Source organism: Lissotriton vulgaris, chromosome 6 (assembly GCF_964263255.1).
Source record: "Lissotriton vulgaris chromosome 6, aLisVul1.2, whole genome shotgun sequence".
Classification (NCBI taxonomy): domain Eukaryota; kingdom Metazoa; phylum Chordata; class Amphibia; order Caudata; family Salamandridae; genus Lissotriton; species Lissotriton vulgaris.
The window spans coordinates 120,407,970-120,432,288 of record NC_141694.1 but is presented as its reverse complement, the minus strand read 5'-3'; the positions used below and the strand labels follow the sequence as shown (position 1 = coordinate 120,432,288).

The 24,319-nt window shown below is 47.0% G+C and overlaps 1 protein-coding gene across 2 annotated transcripts in view; it reads left to right on the top strand.

Annotated features, from left to right (window-relative positions):
• The window catches only part of SUPT7L (SPT7 like, STAGA complex subunit gamma), a 117,253-nt gene that overhangs the window by 23,280 nt on the left and 69,654 nt on the right, over window positions 1–24,319 (top strand). For both annotated transcript variants that reach the window (XM_086926090.1, XM_086926089.1), the window contains exon 2: window positions 18,571–19,232. In XM_086926090.1, coding sequence (XP_086782216.1) covers window positions 18,820–19,232 — 413 coding nt within the window. In that variant the 5' untranslated portion in view covers window positions 18,571–18,819. The remainder of the gene's footprint in view (window positions 1–18,570; window positions 19,233–24,319) is intronic.

Genomic DNA, 24,319 nt, shown 5'->3' with positions numbered 1-24,319 from the left:
ACTCAGGGACACCACCACACCACTCAGGGACACCACCACACCACTCAGGGATACCACCACATCATCACTCAGGGATACCACCACATCATCACTCAGGGACACCACCACACTACTCAGGGACTCCACCACAGCACTCGGGGACACCACCACAGCACTCGGGGACACCACCACAGCACTCGGGGACACCACCACAGCACTCGGGGACACCACCACAGCACTCAGGGATACCACCACATCATCACTCAGGGACACCACCACACTACTCGGGGACTCCACCACAGCACTCGGGGACACCACCACAGCACTCGGGGACACCACCACAGCACTCGGGGACACCACCACATCAATCTGGGACACCACCACATCAATCAGGGACACCACCACATCATTCAGGGACACCACCACATCATTCAGGGACACCATTACATCACTCATGGACACCACCACATCACTCTGGGACACCACCACATCACTCTGGGACACCACCACATCACTCTGGGACACCACCACATCACTCTGGGACACCACCACATCACTCTGGGACACCACCACATCACTCAGGGACACCACCACATCACTCAGGGACACCACCACACCACTCGGGGACACCACCACACCACTCGGGGACACCACCACACCACTCGGGGACACCACCACACCACTCGGGGACACCACCACACCACTCAGGGACACCACCACATCACTCAGGGACACCACGACATCACTCAGGGATACCACCACATCATCACTCAGGGATACCACCACATCATCACTCAGGGACACCACCACAGCACTCGGGGACACCACCACAGCACTCGGGGACACCACCACATCAATCAGGGACACCACCACATCATTCAGGGACACCACCACATCATTCAGGGACACCATTACATCACTCTGGGACACCACCACATCACTCTGGGACACCACCACATCACTCTGGGACACCACCACATCACTCTGGGACACCACCACATCACTCTGGGACTCCACCACACCACTCTGGGACACCACCACATCACTCTGGGACTCCACCACATCACTCTGGGACTCCACCACATCACTCTGGGACTCCACCACATCACTCAGCACCACAACAGCATCACTCAGCACCACAACAGCACTGTCCTTGCTTGCTAACAACAAGCATTGCCATAGCCAATAGGACTCGCATTAGGAAAGTGTAAGCTATTGGCTTTGTAAATAACACTGCTATTAATTTATATATTTTCAAAGCCAACACATATTAAAAAAATAATTGTAATTTACAATACCAATAGCTCACACTTTCCTAATGCGAGACCTATTTCTTTGCAAATGCTTGTTGTTACATGGAATCTCCGAATTACTGCAATAGACAAGATATTGGTGTTGGCTACTTCCTTAAATAAACACTTGAAGTGGGATAATCCTTGTAAAACCATCTTTAAAGGACATAGCAGGTGTTGTTTTCTGACAGGCCCATGACAGCATTTGGCAGTTTGCGAAGGGTAAGTGGATAAATCCAAAAATGACTCAGTGGTATATGAATGGATACATTCTTAGTCCATAGCAGATTAGTGATGGGAATGGCCCGTCCCCATTGACTTGGTATGATAACTCCACCCATCCCTTGGTGTATTATCCCCCCCTCCCCCCCTCACCCGCCCCGAAGTTCAGGTCTAGTTGCGCCGCTGTATTGGTATCAAATGCTGGTGATTCTCTGGTAGTGGGACAGACAAGACAGAGCTGTTGGACAGTCTAGGGTGTTTGAGGTACTTTATTGCATTTGATCTCCTCAAGTCATACTGGGACACAACACACAATATGTTACTTGATAATTCTGAGACTACCCACATATATTTAATGGGGCACAGCGAACACACATACATATCCTGTCTTCCCGATAGACAGATAAATGACCTTAGTACTATGCACAGAGAAACAGGCTGTCACCTCTCTGTGGGGAAAGGAATGACTACCAGATATTAGAAAATGGCTGAGCAGTTTAAGGATTTTACTAGTTATGTGAAATAAATTATACGCCATTATAGACAGAGTGCAACGATATGAATCAGTTTGGGCTCTATACTTAAAATATTTTTCAACGGTCCTGTGCTCTCAATATTTCAGAATATTAAGACTAACAACCTAAGGCTGAACATAAGAAAGTCTGGAGGGGGTGGGTTCGGCTAGGAGCCTCTCAGATTGGGGATTTAACGAGTGACACATGGCCTGGGTGGATATGCATTGACTTATTGGTCTCCAATGTTGGTTAAAGGAGAGGGATGGGAGAGGGGTAGGGTACTTTTGGGTTGATTCGAGTTTAGTAGTTAATTGACATGTAGGGGTCTGGTTGTGGGCAAGAATATGCTTATTTATTTTTGAAAATAAAAACAAATTTGAACCATAAAATAAAAGCATTGTTTAACCTTTTAGGTGCTGCGCACGTTCACCGGCCGACGGCACCACTACCTCGGGAGTGCTGCCGTCGGCCGTTGAACGTTCGAACTGCACCTGCGCAATGGAACGTCCAGCACTGGAGCTGGACGTTCCATAGCAGCTATGAGGATAAGAACAATTTGTCAACATTTAGCAAAAATACCCTCCTTTTTCTCAGATAAAAAAGGTTTGGCTTGAAAGTTTGTGAACACTGACCAAAACAATTGTGTGTATACCACAAACCTTTCAGTTTGTGGTCATTCACAAGCTCCTCGTGTACTAATAATAATAATAATAATAATAATATTAATAGGCAGGTTTATAAAGCGCCTGGTTACGCACATCGGCCTGTCCCCGCGCTATGATAGGTGGGAGCAGCAAAATCACAGCAGCTAAACCTGGCACCAGTCTACCGGACAAAAAGATGAGTTTTGAGTTTACCCCTGAATCTGGACTCTGACGGCTCCAGGCGCAGTTCCAGCGGGAGTTCGTTCCAGCTTTTCACGGCCAGAAACCTAAAGGATCTGCCCCCCATACGTGCCCTTTTCACTTTGGGAATCTTCAATAGCCCAGAGCCGGAGGATCTTAAGGCTCGGAGTGGCTCATATCGGGTAACAAGGTCCTGAAGTGGTATTGGTGCCTTACCGCAAATAATGCAGTGGCACGTACACAGGGCTTTAAACTCTATTCTGCTCCTCACCGGGAGCCAGTGGAGTGCTTGGAGCGCTGCCTTTGAGGCCCATCTCCTGGGCAACCTTAGGACTAGGCGGGCCGCGGCGTTCTGCAACACCTGAAGCCGATCCAGGCTCTTTCCTGTGGCCCCCAGGTAGAGAAGATTGCCATAGTCCAAACGTGCTGTTACAAGGGCATGCACCAGCGTCCTTCTGGCCTCCGTTGGTAGGAGCTCAAGAACCTTCCGCAGGCCTTTCAGAACACCAAAGCACACCCCCACCACCGATTAATCTGGGGTCCAAATGTTAAGTCGGCATCGAGCCATACACCCAGATTTTTCGCTTCCTGACATGGCATGGGTGCCGATCCCAAACAGAGTGGCCACCAAGCCGATGACCACACCGACAGGCCCCCCCCCGCCCCCCCCACCACGAGCACTTCTTTCTTGCTGCCGTTCAGCTTCTGGCAGTTGGACAACATCCAGGATGCAAGCTCCTGCATGCAGGCTCTGAAACTGTCCTCAGCAAGACCGGGCGCGCACGATAGTGAGATGACCAGCTGCGTGTCATCGGCATAGGAGACTATGCACAGCCCATGGCCCTCAACTATGGTAGCCACTGGGGAGACATACTGGTTGAATAGGGTTGGGCTCAGGGACGACCCCTGGGGTACGTCCTGACCCAAGTTGACCACTCTGGAGTAGCAGTCCCCCTGCCTAACCTGGAAACCTCTATCTACCAAGAAGGACTGGATCCATTTCAGTGCAGCCCCTGAGATCCCACCTTCATTCAGACACTGTAGCAAGGTGGCATGTGCTACAGTGTCGAATCCTGCACTTAGATCTAGGAGAATCAGGGCCATAGTTTGACCCTCATACACCCCCTGTCTAATAGTTTCGACCGCCATAAGTAGGGCCGACCCAGTGGAGTGTCGGGGCCGGAATCCAAACTGAGTGACATGAAAGAGGTTTGCCTACTCGACAAATTCCAAATACCGAAATGGATTTGTAAATTGTAAACAGCTCCTTTGCGGAGTTCTCCGCCTCCCTAATCCTCTCTGCATAGTAGGCTACTTTTGATTTCCTAATCAGCCCATGGTATGCCCGCCTCTTCACTAAGTGCTCCTGCCTGGCCTGAGGCAAGAAGGCCACCCTCCACTGCCTCTCAGAGCGCTTGCAATCCGCCTTTGCCAGCTGCAGCTCATCGTACCACGGGGCCGTTCTTTGAGTGCGACGACCCGCCTTGGCCAGACAGAGTGGGGCAGTGCAGTCCAGCGCCTCTATAATACGCTTATCCAGGTTACTGCTCGCTGTTTCCACATCCAACCCACCCGGCCTCCCTCCTTTGGTAAGTGCCTCATCAAACCTCGCTTGAGAGAATTTTACCCACTTCCGGCTGGGATAGTTAAGGGGTGCCTGTTCCAGCATCCTAGCACCCTGAATCTGCACCACAAAAGGCACAAGAAAGTGGTCTGACCAGGGAAACGGGATGGTAGGGTAGGCCTCTACTTCTCCCCAATTGGCAAATATCGGGTCCAGTAAATGGCCCTGTTGGTGAGTGGGAGTCTTCACTCTCTGTTCCAGCTGTAGTGCCTGCAATTTCTGACAGAACCCTGCCGCCCCTCTGTCGAAGGGATCTTCCATGTTCAGATCTCCTAGCACGAGGAACTTGTCTCTGCGTAGTGCGGCCTCTGTAATTCCCTCTACCAAGCTATCTAAAAACCTGGAATGGGGGCCCGGGGGTCTGTAAATCAGAAAACCCTTCACAGTGGTGGCACCGTCCACCCTAATAGTAAAGGCACCTGCCTCGCTGTCCGTAATCGTCATATGCTCCATTTGACAGCACAGCGGTTGCTTGAATGCAATAGCTATGTCCCGCCTCTGCCGATAGGCCTGTCTTGCCTAGCCAACAGATACCCTTCTGGTAAGGCCTCGATGATATCTGAATCAGAGTCCGCATCCAACCATGTTTCTGTAAGAAACAGGAGATCAAATTGTTTTTCTGTAAGCGGGTCGTAAATGTCTAGCCTATGCTTGCACAGGGATCTAACATTAAGCAGCCCACAGTCTAGGCTATTGTGCTTCTGCTTGTCCTCTCCTCCTATGCTGAAAACATACTGACAGTATTTGCAACCCACATCCTCCTCCACTTTCATGCTATATAAGCACGGGTTGGGGGGTTTTGTGCGGAGGCTCAGGAGTTGATCTCTACTCCAAAGCGTTCGGACTCCCATCGGACCAGGGGGTAAGGCCCTGGCCCACGCCGGACCGCGGACGGGCGCAGACGGGCTCACCTTTGGCGTGCCGCCGGCGCGCCCGCTGCGCGGACGAGCAGACATCCGCCTTTTAACCCCCCCCAGCGCCTAGGAACACTAGAGCGCTGCCCGTCCTCCCCGGCGCACCGGAAGTGGCTGGCTCGGACCTTCCACGACCTCTGCTCGAACGGCGCTAGTCACCGGCGTCAGAACGGGGCGGGAAGGAAGGAAACGAGCCCAGCCCCCCTGTGCCAAGTTACTGCCTTCAGGTAGGAGACCTCGTCAGAACAACGGTGCCACCCGTAAATGCTTAAATGCCTCCGGGGTAACTGCCAGACGACCTCTGCAGTCAAGCAGTGCACAAATGATATATAAAATAAACAAAACACGGAGGGAGCCTAATCGCTCTCCTCCCTCTGTCCCCTCGTAGATAAAAGCAGGTTGAAAACATACCACAGGTCGCGCTGGCGCCGTAAAGCAGCTGGGACACTGCCACTGTCCACTCACCTCCTGACTGGTTTTCAGTGTGACAATCTTCGTGGTCTGCACCCGCAAAGGGCTGGAGGAAATCTCGATCCACAGTGAAAATGGAATGGTACACCTCCAGACTTCATGGGGTGCACGGTGGGGTTTCTGTATGGGGAACGGTGTTTATCTGGTAGTGAAAAAGGGAGAAAACGTGTGCAATTGCTCAGCTGGGCTATCTTTCTCCAATGCAGAATTGTAACAGTGTAACATTTTACTTTGATTACGACAATAGGCGAAACTTCTTATTGAGTCCATTTCCAAAGTCTTAATAAGTACAACTTCTGCGCCCCACACTAATCCAACGCAGGCCTATGACAGTTTTAACATCTGGATGGATCAAGCTCTTAATGTGGCTCTTTCTAAAATTAAAATATCAGAAAGGACCAAAACAGAGAAAAAAACGTGGTTCTTAGTCAAGCTCCGCCAATTAAAACAACTGTTTAAAAGACACGAAAGATTCTTGAGGAAGGATTTCACTTTAGAGCATAGATTTGCATATCGTGGAGCCATAAGACATTATAAAAAAGAAATCAAGACTGCGCAGAGCTCTTATTTTCAAGAAAAAATTCTTGCTGCGAAATCCTCAGTAGAAGTTTTTTAAATTGCTAATAAATTCCTTACCGTGGTGGCCCCGCAAGTAAGCTCTAGTCCCCTCCGGAGGTCAGATGTGAGGCGGTTGCACGTTATCTTGAAGACAAAATCCAAGCTATTTATAAATCTCTTCCGATCTATACGCTGCCCCCCCCAAAGAAGTTGAAATAAATGGGCCTGACTCATATGTCTCCGCTCACTTTCTGGAGTCTTTTCCCACTTTGGAACGTCCTGTACTAGAAACTCTTCTTAAAGGTTTGAAATCGGGCTCCCCCGTAGATATTGCACCTCCAAAAATTCTGGGTACTCTCTTTGATGCAGTGGCTCCAGTCTTGCTTAACTGCATAAATTCGTCCTTGGAGTCAGGCATTGTCCCTCATCAATGGAAACAGGCAAGAGTTAGGGCACTGCTCAAAAAACCTAACCTTGATCCAGATGATTGGAGCAATTATCGCCCAATTTCTCTTTTACCAGGTGTTAGTAAAGTGACGGAAAAATATGTGAACTCTGTTTTATCAGCACACCTGGAAGAGAATAATCTGCTAAATGACTCCCAAACTGGTTTCAGACCTAAATAAGGTACAGAGACAGCATTACTTGCCTCCCTGGAAGACATTAAAAGAGCTGTGGACACTGGAGGCTGCGCGGATCTAATTTTGTTAAATTTCAGCGCAGCCTTCGATACGGTGAACCACCAGCTTATGATCCAAAGAATAAGGGAGCTCGGTATAATAGGCCCTGCCCTCAAGTGGTTTCAGTCCTTCCTTCAGGATCGGTCATATAGGGTGATTGAGGGAGTGTCGGTGTCTGAACCAATTATGTTGAACTGTGGAGTGCCTCAAGGGTCTTCACTGAGCCCCACAATGTTCAACATATATATGAGCTCCCTAGCCCTGAAACTTATTCCGCTCGGTGTCCAGGTCGTGTCGTATGCTGACGACACCCAGTTGGTGGTATCTCTTAATCAAGGCAGCCTTCCTGATCCAGATCTGCGCTCCTGTCTTCAGGAGGTCTTTTTTTGGATGAGCATCTCGTTCCTAAAGCTTAATGGCTCTAAGACGGAGCTTCTGTTTTTTGGGACATCGGCTCCTACCAATATTGATTCATCGTGGCCCAACTGCCTTGGTCCTCCTCCTGTTTCGAAGAAGCAGGTAAAAAGTTTAGGAGTATGCATAGACACCAACCTGGATTTCAAAGCTCAATCCTGTAAAGTGGCAGGCATTTGCTTTGGATTACTCCGGAAATTTAGGAAGATGCTGACCCTTCTTCCTTTCTTAGCAAAACGCGTTTTGATACAGGCACTGGTCTTATCAAGACTTGATTATGCTAATGCCGTGTATCTCGGTGCTCCCATAGGTACCATGAGAAAACTGCAGACAGTACAGAATTGTGCGGCCCGGATGTTGCTGAAGGTCCCCAGGCGGTCATCGGCTAAAGATGCTCTGATGAGGTTGCATTGGTTGCCGGTTCTGAAGAGAGTGCAATTTAAGGCCCTCTGTATTGTCCACAAATCGATATCAGGAAATGGTCCCCCCCTTATGAGGTCTTGGAATCAACCGTATGTGCCCAATAGGACCCTTAGATCCTGTGGTAAGGGCCTAATGTTTATACAGAGAATCAAATGGGCAAGAACAGGAGGACGTCTATTTTCTTATAATGCTCCTAGACTGTGGAATAGTATTCCTCAACACCTATTCTCTCAGCCCGATCACCTTAAATTTCGCAAGCTCCTTCAATCTAATCTCTTTTAATTTCTTTGTGCTTTTTAGGTTACCCAGCGCTGGGATGCCTCCGGGTAACTATGCGCTTAAGAAATGCTACCGAATAGACAATAGACAACAGCAAAAGCTAAAGAGTCACATCATTGTTCCAGTAGCATGACAGAATGCTGTGACTGTAACGATGCACTACAGGCATGGTTTGGGCATTGGGGAAGAAATGGAAATCTTCACTTTTGTGAAACAGCACTTTAACAAGAGCAGGTTTAATAGATTTACAATTTTTTTTTTTAGGAATGTGTCCTCCAAATTACAAAATGTATTTGGCTTTAAAGTCAGAGATGGCTGGGAGTGTCGCATTTAACAAAAGTCCTTTTTCGGGATGTTCAATTGGCAACTTTATTCGGAGTGATTAACAGCCACCCAGGCACATGTAGTCATTGTTAATTTGACAGTGCCCATTGGTTACACTCATATGTGCTCCTTGACAAGCCTACCCATCCCATGTGCATTTATTTCACTTAATCTCCCCCCCCCCCTTCCCCTCCCTGTATCCCCTCCCCCCGTTCTGCCCCTGGCCCGCTGTACTGTAGAGTTAGGGTCTCTAGCGCTGGGATACCTCAGGGTGACTATGCGCTCTATAAAAATAAATAATAATAATAATAATAATAATCTCATACGTGATTTGATTTCTCCGATCCATATGCCTCTTTATCGCAGTGCTTTCTATACTAATGGGTCAGCCTGTCTGAGGGTCTGTTGGCCACTGTAGCCTTTATACCTTTGTGTGCATCTTTATGCATATGACTGTGAGTTACCCTTACCCATGTTCTTCTTGCTCAGGGGGCTTTTGGTTAACTTGAGCTCTGTGCCACCAAGCCTGAGAGTCCTACTAAGCCCTATATGCCTAAACTGACCTGTTCTCTGTGATTGCCTGCCACTTTGTAGCTCATAATGTTATGTACTGACATCGACAACGTCAACATTTACTTATTACATTACATTGTGCCCTATAGGCTTTGCCAAAGCTGGGGAGAAGGGGGTGGGTGTAAAAAAGAACTGTTTTTATTTGCAATGCATATAAAAGATAAAAGATATAAGCAAAATGTTAAACTAATCATTTAAAAATTTTTTGTAAATGTGAAGGAATTTGAGATTGATTTGTGGGAGCAGTGCAAGTGCATGAAACAGAATATAGTATTGACCGATGGGTGGCCTCAATTGAATTTAGCAAAGCTGTAACCTTTCCATTAAAAGTAAAATTTAGATGTTTATGTATTTGTGAATGAAATAAAATATTTTATAATTTGTGTGCTAAATGCTTGTTTCCATACGAATGTGTATTGTTTTTCCGTTCAAATCATCAACATTGCTTAGGCTGGGATCCCCAGATTCAGTAGGTGGTCCCCGGTTTCCAATAATGATTCAGTGGGGGTCGCCGGATTCCAGTAAGTCTTAAGTGGGGGTCCATAATAGTCAAAAGGCTAAGAACCACTATTTATAGGCAATTTTAAATAAATTATAGTGTAAAAAAAATGTCAACAAATGTTTTAATTTTAATAGATATCCATACAATTGATGAGTTTTATTGTAGTCTCCTATGTCTTTATGAGGGGCTCAGCAATTGTCTGCTGAAAATGCTGTACATCGGTGCAGAAATACATGAGTTTGAGATGGTTGGGATTGTGTTTCCCTTGAAAGAGGCTTTGCCTGTGAGTTCGGGATGGACATGAGCAGTAGGATCAGTACTGATTTGCCTAAGGGAGGCCTCTGTCTAAAGAGCAGTTTGAGTGGTGAAAAGATGGCCGCCTGGTAGGAGCTCTAGTCCGGAGCTCCTAGTGCTTGGGATCCCTTCATGGATTTATCCCGGATAGCACCCATCTACGTCGAGGAAAACAAGTAACAGGATTTATAACAAGTAACCGGTTTAACCACAAGTAACTGGATTTTAAAAGTACACACGTACCTGCAGAACTGGCGGCTGGACCCCTGCAACTCTGGCGGCTGGATCCCTGCAACTCTCACCGGAGCAGCGACGGAGCCCTGGACGGTGGGGAGAGCTTGCTGTGGATACGGCTGCTGCTCAGGTGCTGGACATCGGAGGAGCTGGAGTCCGGGATCGCCTGGAGACGTCGGTCGGCTGAGGGGCGCGAGTCGGAGGAGGGCTTCCGTGACTGCACCGGACCTGTGGGGGTTCCACTGGGGTCTCGCACCGCTGGCCACGTCGGGAGCTCACCGTGAGTGCTGTGCTACCACGGGAGGGCTACTAACGATCTGTGGTCCCGCCCATCACCACCGGAGCGGTCCTGAGGGGCGCGAGTCGGAGGAGGGCTCCCGTGACTGCACCGGACCTGTGGGGGTTCCACTGGGGTCTCGCACCGCTGGCCACGTCTGGAGCTCACCGTGAGTGCTGTGCTACCACGGGAGGGCTACTAACGATCTGTGGTCCCGCCCGTCACCACCGGAGCGGTCCTGAGGGGCGCGAGTCGGAGGAGGGCTCCCGTGACTGCACCGGACCTGTGGGGGTTCCACTGGGGTCTCGCACCGCTGGCCACGTCTGGAGCTCACCGTGAGGGCTGTGCTGCCCACGGGAGGGCTCCTAGCGGTCTGTGGTCTCGCCCGTCACCACCGGAGCGGTCCTGGGGTAGCAAGTCGCACCTAGGGCAACGCACGCCTCCAGCGGCGCATCGGCTGCAGCATTGAGAGCGGATCTCTGATCTGGGCTCACCGTGGACCCGGCAGCCTCCGAGGAGATTGTCACCGCCACCCCCCCCCTGCAAGCATCGAGGGGGTTGGCTACGCTGGGCATGACCGAAGCTCACGCCCGGGGTTCCCCCTCTCCCACCATCACCGGTTGCAGGCTCGAGCCTGGTGAAAGGACGGGCACCAGGAGCATCGAGGCTTGCCACGGACGGACGGGACGGCTGGATCAGGCTTCACAGCCAGGGGAGACATCGGCCATTCCCCGCGCCCCCCCTGCTGCCGCCGGGAGTTGGCGGGCACGGAGTTGCAGCCTGGGAAGGGGTGCTACGAGTGGCCGCCTGAATCGCTAAAAGGTGTGTACACATTAGTTTTTATTCTACGGAACGTTTATGCCGGTTTTTCCCTCTCTCTGCCCGGGCTGATCAAGTGATAGTTTCCTCCTAACAAAGGTATTTTCGTCGACGTGGCAGAGTCTCTTTTGTCTAAAATGCTGTGGGCTATAAACTGGAGTAATAAATCGCCCCACTGCCCCCCAGATGACAATGAGGATGCATATCAACTCGGTCAGGGGTCACCTAAACTGAGATAAGGCTCTCTCCTCCTTACCAAGCAGCAACATGGAAGCAGCAACATAGAAGCTGGACCAACTCGACCTGCCCATTAATAGAAAGGGAAACTGAACTGCTAAATCCAGCAACAGACAAAGGACTTATACTCTTGCCTCCCTATTCTCTATTTTGGCGGCCATCTTAGACTAGTACACCACTTCGGTGGCCATCTTAGACTAGTCACCCTCATTAACTCACACCTATAGCTATCCCTTATTTCTCTTTTCTATTCTCTATGCTTCCCGCCCTATAACCTCGTGCACTTTTATTGCAGTATTATACTTCTACTTGTATTTTAGACATTTTGTGTAACCTGCACCTATTTCACTTTTTTCCTCACCGGTAGTGCACCGATCGCTACCTCATATTTTACCGGTTGCTCACTAGTGTCATATTTGTCTATTGTAGCCTTCTGTTTGCACCTATATTGGTTCCAGTATATCTTTAGTATTTTATTCCCATTTGTATACTGTATATTTTGTAAGCTGCACCCATTTCACTTATATCCCTATTATGCACTGATTGCTACCTCATATATTTTGTTCATTCTTGTAAGCTGCACCCATTCACTTTCTATTCCTGGATTACACCGATGCTACCTCTTACATTCTGGGTATTATTTTTGGCCATTCACTAGTGTCACTTTGGGTACATTTAACTGATTGCTACCTCATATATCTTGTACATTTTTGTAAGCTGCACCCACTCACTGTTTATTCCTGGACTGCACCGATTGCTACCTCTTATATTTTGGCCATTTTCGGCCACTCACTAGTGTCACTTTTGTGCCATGTAACCTACGGCTGACAGTTGTTTTTTGCACATGTGTATTTTTTAGCGTTCTTCCTCCCATACCCACCTATACAGCCATCCCAACATGGATCTCATCGGCAAACACACATATAGAATCAACTACCCATCCACTCTCACCAAAAAAGCGGCTAAACGCTTTAAACACAACTTCCTGAGGTCCCACCCTGAAACCCCCTTTGCCGACACCTACTTCTCACCGGTCAATGGAGCCCTGAACATTGATATCATCTTCCACACCTCACGCAGAGCTCAATGGAGAAAAGCGTTCCTCACCCTACTCACCGTCTCCACCACCAGGAAAACCGCTCATGGCCTAACTCTCTCCATCACACCATCCCAACTCTTCCCTGGCAGAACCACCATTACTATCTACAATAACGGGATTGTCCTAATTCAATCCACAGACAAGAACCTGGAACTATTAGACAACCTGTTCCCCAAGTTCAAAGAGCACCTTTCCAAGCTTCGGACCTCCACCCATAACTCCTCCAGCATTATCACACATGACGTCACAGCCCCCACACACAACCCCTCTAACCTAGCTCAGCATCAGAACGACACGCACCTCACCTCTACCCCCAGCACCCTAGTCAATCACCCACCTGCTGTTACCACCCCACATTCCTCAATCACAGTCACAAATCTCTCCCCCTCATACACTAGCCGCCCCTCTAACACCAACTCTTGGACCCCCACACATACCACTCCCATTCCTCTCTCCCCTGACATCACAACTTCCACCCACAACCCCTCTAACTTAGATCAGCACCAGAACGACACGCATAACGACAAATCCCACCCTTTGTTCCCCCCCTCTCTGTCCCCACTACCATCCGCTAACTAACCACGCAGAGCACACCACATCTATTATTATAACTCCCCCTCCCCACGACAGGACCATCCCCAACCCCATTTCCCCCCCCACTCTCAGCCCTCACTACCCTTCAGGCTCCCCCGTCACCACCATCATACACTCCACTTCCACCCCGCTCTCTCCGCCTACCACTAATTCCCTCCTCTACGCCACCAACCTCCTCCGTACTTCATCACCTCCCATCGCTCCCATACCCTCTCTCCTCCCTAACACCAACCCGTACGCCGACACCACAGAGCCCTGCATGAACACCAACCCACCCCCCCACCCGCACGATAATTCCCAGGTCAGCCACTCGCCCATGACTTCCACCCCAGGCACTAACACTTATTCCACGCTGGACAAGATTATGTCCTCCCTCCTCCAACTGAAAGAAGACGTTCACAACATCAAAGAGCTACTCATCACACCCCCTAGACTCACCTCACTCACCACCACCCCCCCTCTCAACTTGTTCTCCACCCGTCCTGATGACGCTCCCAAGCTACATCCCTCACACAGGACCGCGATCCATGCCCACAATCGCAACAACCGCACCCGCCGCCCGCACTGGACCGCGATCCCTGCCCACAATCGCAACAACCGCCCCGTCCTACATGCAACCCTCTTTCGGATCTCGACACTCTCACCCTCCTCCGCTCCTACGACCCAGCTCCCCTAAACCTCACAACCGCCTCGTACCTCCCCATTCCCACGATACACTCAAATCCCCGTAGACCCTCCACACTAAACAACAGAATCTCCGTCCCGAATAATCTTAGAAAAGTCCCCCTCTCTCTAGTACCCTCTACCTCCCCTGACACACCCCGTCTCAAATGCACTCTCCTAAACTGCAGATCGGTTTCTAGACACTCCTCCGCCATCGCTGATCTCATCCTAACATTGGACCTTGACCTAATCATCTTGACTGAAACCTGGCTAACCGAATCTTCTACACCTGTAATGGACATTCTGGTTCCCCCCAACTACCACATCATTAGGCTTGACAGGTCTGGCAAGATAGGTGGTGGAATCGCATGCATATACAGGAACAGCCTTTCTGTTCTGAAAGTCTCCGCACCTTCCCTACCCTCCCCTACCTCCTACGAATACATCTGCCTAGATATTATTAGTGATGGCAAACCGATATGCTCTCTTCACAGCATTTACCACCCACCCAGAGACAACCTCACCTTCGCCCAACAAATCATGGACATGATTTCAACCAACGCCGGACGACAGCTCACCCAAATATACCTTGGTGACTTCAACCTCCACTGGAACGATCACAATGATGCAGTGGTAAATAGTCTTAAAAGCTTCCTCAATGCCCTGAACCTCACACAATTATGCAACAGCCCGACCCACGAGAAAGGTTCTATCCTCGACCTTATCATCGCCAAAGAGGACGCTATTCAACTTGAGTCTATCCAACCCTGTGACTGGTCAGACCATCATATTGTCACATTCCACATCAGTGAAAAAGTCAAACTCAACACGGTTCAATCCTCCAGACCTAAAGTCTGGAAAAGAGACCTGAAAAAACTAAATCCATACTCCCTACCCCCGAACAGCTGCGACCTTCTGCTCCCTCCTACGGGCGCTACAGACGTCCAATCCTTGACTGACCACTATCTCAATGCCATGACCTCAATAATTAATGAGGCTGCTCCCATGCAGCTAAAAAGAGTCTCCGCTAAAATCTCCAATCCATGGTACGACGGGAGTCTCAATGAAGATAGACGAGCCATGCGAATGGCAGAGCGCACCTGGAGAACAGCTCCCTCTGCACTGCACCTGAAAACCCTGAAGAAAAAGAGAAACGCCTACTTCAGGAAAATAAAGCGCTCAAAAGCAAACTTCTTCAGCCTCCAGCTCGACCAAGCAAAAAACCGTCCAAGAAAACTGTTTGAGCTAATCAGAACACAAGCCAAGGAACAACCCCAACCTCTCAGTACCTTGTGTGAAGCACCCTCCTGTGAAGACTTTGCCGCTTTCTTCACCCAAAAAACTGACAACATAAAGAGTGATCTCCGCACTGACACAAGCCTCTACACCACACCCAACTGCATAACACCCACCGAACCTAAAAACAATGCAACATGGTCATCCTTTGAAACCTACTCCGAAGAAGAAATAGGCAAACTGCTCAGCACCTTGAAACCTTCCAATCACCTCACGGATCCCCTCCCTGCTAACGCTGTCAAAGATTTCATCCCATTGCTCCTTCCACTCTGGACTAAAATTATCAACAGCTCGCTCCAAGAAGGAACCATCCCTGACTCCCTCGAAGTTGGACAAGTCACACCTTTGCTAAAGAAACCCACCGCCGACCCATCCGACCTAAACAACTACCGTCCCATTACCAATATTCCCACTCTCGCCAAACTATTGAAAAAATGCGCACAACTACAACTGACTAAACACATTGATCAGTTTGATCTCCTCAACCCTCATCAATCAGGTTTCCGAGCAGGACACAGTACTGAAACTGCTATGACTCACATAATTGACGCCGCCCTTCAAATCCTAGATCAAAATGATACCTGCCTCCTCATCCTTCTTGATCTCTCTTCAGCATTCGACATTGTTAAACATGAGAACTTACTCGATCTTTTGAACACAAGAATGGGTCTATCTGGGACTGATCTCAAGTGGTTCACCTCCTTTTTACACAACAGGTCGCAGAAATTCAAGAGTAACAACCTGATGTCCTCGCCAATACCTGTTTCGTTAGGCGTCCCCCAAGGATCCTCCCTATCACCAACTTTGTTCAACCTAGTTATGGAACCTCTCACCACCTTGCTACAAGCATCCAATGTACTTTTTCACATGTACGCAGATGACACCCAATTATATCTCAAATTACAATCCCCCAATTACATTTTACTCCTGAACTCAACGATCAGAAGCACCCAATCCTGGCTTGCTGATAATCATCTCAAACTCAATGCTCTGAAAACACAATTCCTTCAGATCTCACCTCCCGCGAAGATCTCTACCACTCAAACCTGGCTTAAACAGCTAACTGCACTCAATGTGCAACCCACCATAGTGGATTCAGCAAAATCCCTAGGCATAACTCTCGACTCCAATCTCAACATGCAGCATCATATCAGCAAGGCTACTAAGGGAGCGAACTTCCAAATCAATACCCTGAGGAAACTTAAACCCTTCCTACCAGCCAAAGACTTCCAAACTGCAGTACAAGCACTAGTAATCACGCGAATTGAATACGGCAGCATCGCCCTCTGCGGTCTCCCGTTAACCACTACTGCACCCCTAAGAGCTTCTCTAAACGCTGCAGCGAGACTCATCACTGGGTCAAAAAAACACTCGCATATCTCCCCTGACTTGAAATCCTTGAACTGGCTGCCTTTTGAAGCCAGAATACATCTGAAAATCGCCTGCATGACACACAGGGCTGTACACCTGAGCTCTCCCGGATACCTCACTCAGAAGCTGTCAATCTCTGGCGGCTCTAGAAACACTAGAGACACAAACAATCTTCTGCTAAAACCTCGAAGATTCCGGAAGGAAAAAACTTATAAACGCTCTTTCTCAGGAATGGCACCCAGGATCTGGAACTCACTCCCTCCTGAAACCAGGCTCATCTCCTCCATCACACTTTTTAAGAAAGAAGTAAAAGCTATTCTCATGGCCAAATACACTTGACCTATTAACATGGATCTGTAAAGACTCTACACCGATCTGTATTATTCTGCTCGAACTCTACGACTATGTGTTTCACCTGTATTATTGACTTACCTGACTATCTATGCACACATTTATCTGTAATATTTGCATTATTGATGTACCTGTTCTACTTTGCTCCCTCACGTACCTACCCATCTCACTTATTACGTTTAATTTCGCCATACCTAATGACCTGGTATTCACTCTCTTGTTGGTATTCCCGGCTTTGTAAAGCGCTCTGATATCTGCAAAGATCTTGTTCACGCTATATAAAACTTTCAAAATAAATAAATAAAAAAGTGAAAAACTATTGATTGGAATGCTACCTTGACCGATTGCCAATGACTGAGACTATTTGCAAGTATTCTTTCCATCCCCTTTTACGCAGAGGACATAACATCATAATAGAAGCTCGTAGATTCTGAGGGGAACTGTAGTTCATATTTACAGGGAAGTGTAGCTTGTGAGGCCGTATTTATTTACCTTTGAGACTCATTCAAACAAACGCTGTACTTGGTAACACATACACGCACAAGGGCTGGTGCATATGTTGGTGATTATACATAAAAAATGTGGATCATTTATGATGATTTAGATTTGAGGTACACAGAAATTAAAGAATCACTTTATGGTGACAAGTGTAACTAAGACACAAACCTAAGCTCCATTGTATTAGCAAATATTTTATATTTACAGTTTGGGGGGTCATCGGTCAGGGTGGTGATATGACATTGGCTGGTACATCGACAGATCGAGTTTTCAATTTCTAAGAAGTGAGACTTCAGTGCTGCTTCATTCAGTAATGGAATCAGGAACTATTAATTGGATGGGACATTTATTTTCCTAGCAATTGCAGAAGTCTGAGAGGTGATGGTGCACTGGGGAAAGTTCATACTTATTTGCAGAATAGTTCATGGTTCAAGTGTGCATTTTGGATTCTTCATTCACTGCCTGTCATTACGCTAGTCTCTGCCTAGGCTGTGTGGTCGTTACTTGTTAAATTAGGTGAACTGGTTTCAGAGAGAAATTTCAGGGCATATTATCAAGGGTGGCGATAGGGAATTTTCGCCGCTTTTGCGGCCGTTTTCGGCCGCTAAGCGGCGATAATTCTATCGCCCTATTAGCAAGCTGTCGCTTGGGGTCCACTTTGCATGTTAGCGATATTTATCGCTAATGACATGCAAAGTGGGCGTACCCAAACTGTTAGCGACTGAAAACAGTCGCTAACATCGCTATCGCCTATTAGCAAGGCAGGCGTAGCGATGGAAATATTTGCGCTAAGAGCGAATATCTCCAAATACTAACACCTGCCCAGACCAGTTCTTAGCCATGTTATCCAATTGGAGGTGGATAACATGGCTAAGAGCATTTCGTTGCTAATGCGTGAATATCGCTGTATTCTCAGCGATATTCACGCATTTCGCTGCAATCGCCGAAAAATATATCGCTTTGAAGATAAACGTTGCTAATAGCACGTTATCTCAGCGATAAATTCCGGCGATGCTCAGCGATAAAAAAAAAAATCGTCACTAAGCCTATTTAGCGATAAATATCGCTACTTGTTGGTAATATGCCCCTTCATTTTGCTAGTTACATATTTAGTAGGGCTGCGATTCTGCAGCCTCATTAAATCATTTAGCTTTTGAGACATTATGAGTTTATAATTATGTGAATAAACACTAAATATTCTGCTTTTCTTTCTCTCTGGCAGGCATGTTTTTTGTGGTACACGGGTATCTTCTTAATTCAAATTGGCGAGCTTGTGCAGTGCCTAAAATCAGGACCGTTCAATCGAGGGCCTTGAATCCTGGTGAAGTTCTCATCTGGACATCTCGAGCCTACACATTATATGCTCTATTTGAAAGATCTTAAATGTATTTTTGTATCAACGGTACTGACATGGCCACATAGTTCATCATTTCACACGGTCCCTATGTGATGCTTTAACACCAGAGGCACGATGATGAAATACTGGGGTGAAATACCAGCTTCCTCCAGCCAGGCTAGCCGAAGCTCCTTTGATCTGCTGCAGCGTGAGTTCAGGACTGTGGAAGTGCAAGACCCTCCATTACACCAGCCCTCCGCCAACAAGCCTCGGCATGCCACCATGCTGGACATCCCCTCGGAGCCCTGCAGCTTGACCATTCACACCATCCAGTTGATCCAACACAACCGGCGCCTGCGCGGTCTGATAGCCGCAGGCCAGGCGCCGAACCCGCAACCCACAGAAGGCATCAAAGTAGAAGAGAGCGAGCCACTGCCGCCCCGCCCAGTTACCCCGTTACTGCCTGATGACCTGCGTCCCTTGGATTCAAAGATCCCGAAGTTGCCGTTCCAGCTGCGCCACAGTGACCCGGAGAGTGATTTTTACAGGTATGTGCACACTTCCTTCTGTCATCCACAGGCATACGTTTCTTTGGCATGCTTTAAATAAAAAAACAGGTCTGGTAATCTAAAATATTGAACATGGACAACGAGCCCTGGTCTTCCTTGAGAGAATATGACTTTTAGCCTTACTAGCATCAAATATTGCAACGACAAAAAGTGTGTATAAATCCTCGCTCCAAAGCTCTATGTTTACCTTGGTCCTCGGAAGGAAAATAGTTTTAATATCTCTGGCAAATCCATACTCGTTAGGCAGGGGAGGTAATTCGATTCTGGTTTACACTACCTTGACTACAAGTTTTTCCATTGGTAGCAGGCGGGGCATAGTTAAGTTCAGTATTTACAGAGTGCTCTCTTCACCCAGTGTGTCCCTGGCTTCAGTGGGAGATATGACTAAGATCTGATGTCGAGCAGACTGGCTGAAGCTCTCCCTGCCTTGTGTCTGATGAGAATGATGGTGATGTCTATTTTCTTTAGTAGATTCACATTGTTTGTAGTGAACATAGAACATTATTTGATTAGCTGATCACTTCTAAGTCGACTGCTACTACCTGTTTGTGTTGGTCAGAAGTAACCGCTACTTGACACTAAAGTAAGGCTGCTTTTTCATTTCTGGTTCCCTGCCCATTCAAAACATAGATACATGCATAGAAAACTTGTAACCGAATTCCCACCTCTGCACTTCCTACCACATACTTCCTGTAAAGAGCCCATTCTGAGATACGTGGGGGAGGCACATATCTGTGAGGGGATTAATGCTCACCCTCTCATTCACCCTTTGATTCCAGCCATGCTTCTAGACTGATGCCTGAGAGTTCATTTACGTTACACTCTACCACTTTAGAACAGTAGGTACATAGGTGGATGAGAGAGAAAGTGTTTCAAATTAGTAATGGCTAGAGCGTATTGCTTCTGGTACAGTTCATATTTGCACCCCTGATCTGAAAATTGATCCTTTTTTAAACTTGTTTTGCGAGGGCTGATGCAAGTGTCAGAAAGTTCTCATGTGAGTTGCTATCAGACATGGTAGGCTCTCTAGAGACTTGTCAGATGAGTTCTCTAAAGCGCGTGCACATGTTTATGGGCCAGTGTCCTAGTCCTAAGAGCTCCGTCTATTTGTAAGCAGATTTCTCCAAGCTCCCACTCCTTCTGCACAAGTTCCATCAGAAGAATCTACCAGTAAGCACTGTAGCACGTCATTGAGAATCCCTCTCCGTCTGTGTTCAGACCACATGAGTAGAATAGAATAAAAGCCTACCCTACACAGATTTTCTTTGAGACTTTCTTGAGAATCATCAAAAGGTCGTTGTTCCATGACTTCAGTGGAATTATTATGCTGAAGAAGGATAAATGCCTTGACCCAGTAACCCTTCTGGTAGCTTTGGTCTACTGCTCCTTGCCTGATTTTTTTGGAGTACGTTTAGATTACGACACACTGTACGTTCAAGAGGTGATCACAGTTAGAATACAGAATGTGGCATTTAACCTCCATAGGCTTAATGATCAGGCCATGCTTGTCCCAGATCAAAAGAATGTAGAGCTCTTCTCAGAGAAAAAGAGATTTTGAGCCTGGTTGTGAGAAAGTACAAATACCAGGAGTTGTAATCCGGATGCAATCAGATATGTATGTTGATCACACCCAGTTATGTTTCCATTTAATCATGAAAGCATGTTCGTGAAAGGGTTGCAGATTGCCTCCTCTATTCCATAGGCTGGGATGTGCTATTTGCCAGTGTTTGTATGCTTCGAAGAAGGAGGATGTGCCTTGTAGCCTGTCAACCAGTGATGCCTTGCAACCTTTCATGTTGTTGCTTGCCCTTAGTCTTCAACTCATTAACCATGCACTGAGATTTGATGTTGACCTGTTCTTCATGCTGCACCTCAGCTTGGCAACCAAGTCAACATTTTATGTCTTGAGCCTCTCACACTGCATCTTTGTAATGGACGACCTAGTTCTTCACCATCCTCTCCCCATCCTATGCCAAAGCATGGAATAATCAAATTAAGGTAGTCCCAAACCCTCACTTTTTACTTTCCTAACTACATTTCCCAGACCATGACCTCTGCCAACTTGCTGCCAAAGAAATATCCTGATGATTTCAAAAGGCATTGCCCCGCCCTCAAACTTATTTAGCTAACTAGTTTCCAGCCCTCAACAAATCCTGTATCCCAGGAACATGAGCTACAGTAATGCTGGAACTGAAGCTGATAAATTGTTCTTTGGGAATTCAAAGACAACAACTGATGTAAATTCAGAGAGTAAGCTTTTAAATGAGAAACTACTTTCTCTGAAAAGAATTGGCTCAGAACTAAATTGATAATGGTGAAAGTTAATTTTAAATTGTGCAGTATAGTTTATAAAGACAGTTCAGTGAACCTTTGAATGTAGTTGTTTAATAGGGACTCCACAAAACCACAAAAATACAATTGAAGTCGTCAAAATAATACAAGGAACCTCTCATCTACATTGCCCCTATCCCAATTTCCTCCAATACGACCCCTTCCCCATGAATGCTTGATGTATGTACCACTTTCTTGCAATCCGGGATCTAGAAGAGCAGCGCCAGACTTGTGCCAATCTTTCTTTAGCTTTGCTAAATCCAAAATTCTTTTTTCAAAAAACCTCACTGGTCATTGAAAACATCTCCTGTCACAGCTTGCTTTTCCCAATCTAATTTTCTCGCAACACACAGAACCATCCAGGCACTGGGACGAGCAACCATATAGAGTTTGACACTCTTTTTTTCAGTAAATGTGAGATCACCAAAGCCTACCAAAAGCACAATTCACTGTCTTACAAAAAACCCTGTTGCCCACATCAACAAATGTACGAATTTACAACTAATCTCTCCATGACTACAACTGTCTGTTCACTGTATCCATATCAGAGAATACGAGTGCAACAAAATCACTGGTACATGCAGGGTATCCAAGTGTCACGTTGGTCACTTCTTCCTAAAACGTCAAATGTATGTGAACTGCACAAATCTGCTCCCACTCCGCAAACATGGCTCATGTTTACATATGTGACAAGAGACCTGTTTATCAGCTGTCTCAATCTTATTCGCCTTTTTGAGCATTAAAATGTATTGCGATTTACAAAGTCCAACTTTATCACAGCACGTTCCAACTTCACTATATTCGTCCTAACTACCAGAGCTGCAGACTTTGGGGCTGGGGAACAGTTCAGGATCCTGTGATTCGAAGCAAATCACTTAATCTCCCCATGCCTAAAAAAAAGAAAAAGATCTGACCTTCTGTAATGTTATTGGATGCTCATGATAATCGTAGTTCTAATAAGGTTGCTCTGAATTCCTGCGGAGGGCCTGCCTTTGGCGATGAAAGGTGCACCAGTAACCGCATGAAATCAAGATGTTTCTCCAACTCTTTGGGTTTACTGGAAAATCCAGTGCCGTGGGGGAAGTTATTTGTCTCCTGCTTTCTTTGTTTAGTAGTCCGATATCAATTTTCAGACTTTATAAGGACGTTGCAAAGGTTCAGGCCGAGGGTGTAATGCATTGCTGAGTATTTTTACAAATCCAAAACAAAAGGGGAAGTGTAGAGGCAGTGATAGAATCACCCTCCTAAAAAATCTTGTATAAACAAAGAGATTCTATCAACGTGTAGTGGTTTTATTTTTATTTTTGTTTATTTCATGGTGCAGCTCTCTCTTATACAGTGGAAAGATGAGAGCATTTATGTGCTTTTTAAAATACCCCTCACACACTAAAAAAATCCAATAGTGTCATGCTTGATCATGGGGGTCTTCCCGTCCCTCTATGGGGCGGGGCGTGCTGCGACCAGCGGACTACGCGGGAGCACTGGATATTCGTGACAAAGGCTATGTGTTGGTGCAAAAGTGTCAGTGAAGTGTAGGGACCTAACTAGTGAAAGTGAAAAAAATGAAAAAGGTTAAAAATTCCCTGGCTAGTAGAAAAAAATTATTTATTCGCTTCTATAGCTGGGAATATTAAGAAGGGGGTTTTGTGGTAGAGCAATTAGCTGGCTACCTGGTCAACATGTTTCGTAGACAGTCCCCTACTGCCTACTCATCAGGACCATATGGTGGTCCCTACTGGAAATGCTCGGTTGTAAATTGGTCAGCCTATTGTCCTACAAACTGGCAGCAAAAATAGGCTGCTAGTTTGGACTATGGGGCATGAGCTGGCCCCGTGGAGAAACTTAATAGTTTTCTCTTAATTTCGTCAAAAATATTCACCTATTGCGGTCTCTGTAAAGGAAAGTGGAAAAAGAAACAAAACACAATAAATCACTGCGTGTTTCGGATACTTATGTCCATGATTTAGTATCCAGAAAAAACTATTCTTTGGCAAAATTACTAATTGTTGGCAAAATTACACATAGGAAGCACGCACTACAGGCTTCATATGTGAGGGGATGGAAAGATATCACTCCCCTGATTCATCAGGTCGTTAGCTCCATAGGTATGAAGACTATGTCAACTCCAAATGCACACACACACGTCACTCAATGCAAACAGAGAGCATCATTAAAAGGGGGAGGGTCCGAGGAGACCGAATACACTCAGTTAAAAAATATATGTACATCTTTGTTTCTGCGTAAATCTATCCCTGGCCAAAGTAAGGATGTTAATACATACTCATTAGACACAAGATTCATGCCCCATATGTCGGCAGACAAAGGGTTTTTCTTTTGGTGGTCTGTAAAAGAAAACCGCACCCTTTCGTAAATCCCCGATCTCTACGTGATCGATCTGTAACCACCAAGACCAAAATTGTTAGAGACTCGTGGTCAGAGTCTATTACTTACATATACCGCCCGAGTTCAATGCCTCATTCCTACCCTTGTGCCGCTCTGTGGGTTACTGCCATCTCGCTGTTCGCGGTTATTTAAAACAAACAGATCGTGTTGTCATCCGGTGTGTCTCGTGTCAACGAGAAGCTGAACCGCTAACCCAAGATGGCCGCCTTCAATGGAACAACGTGCGAACGGGAGCTTGGTTCCCGGAAGTCTTTCTTCTCTTGTATTAGCAAACCTGTAAAGTGATTGTTGCTGGTATGTTCATGCCGGCTGGTGGCCTCGCAAGTTGCGTG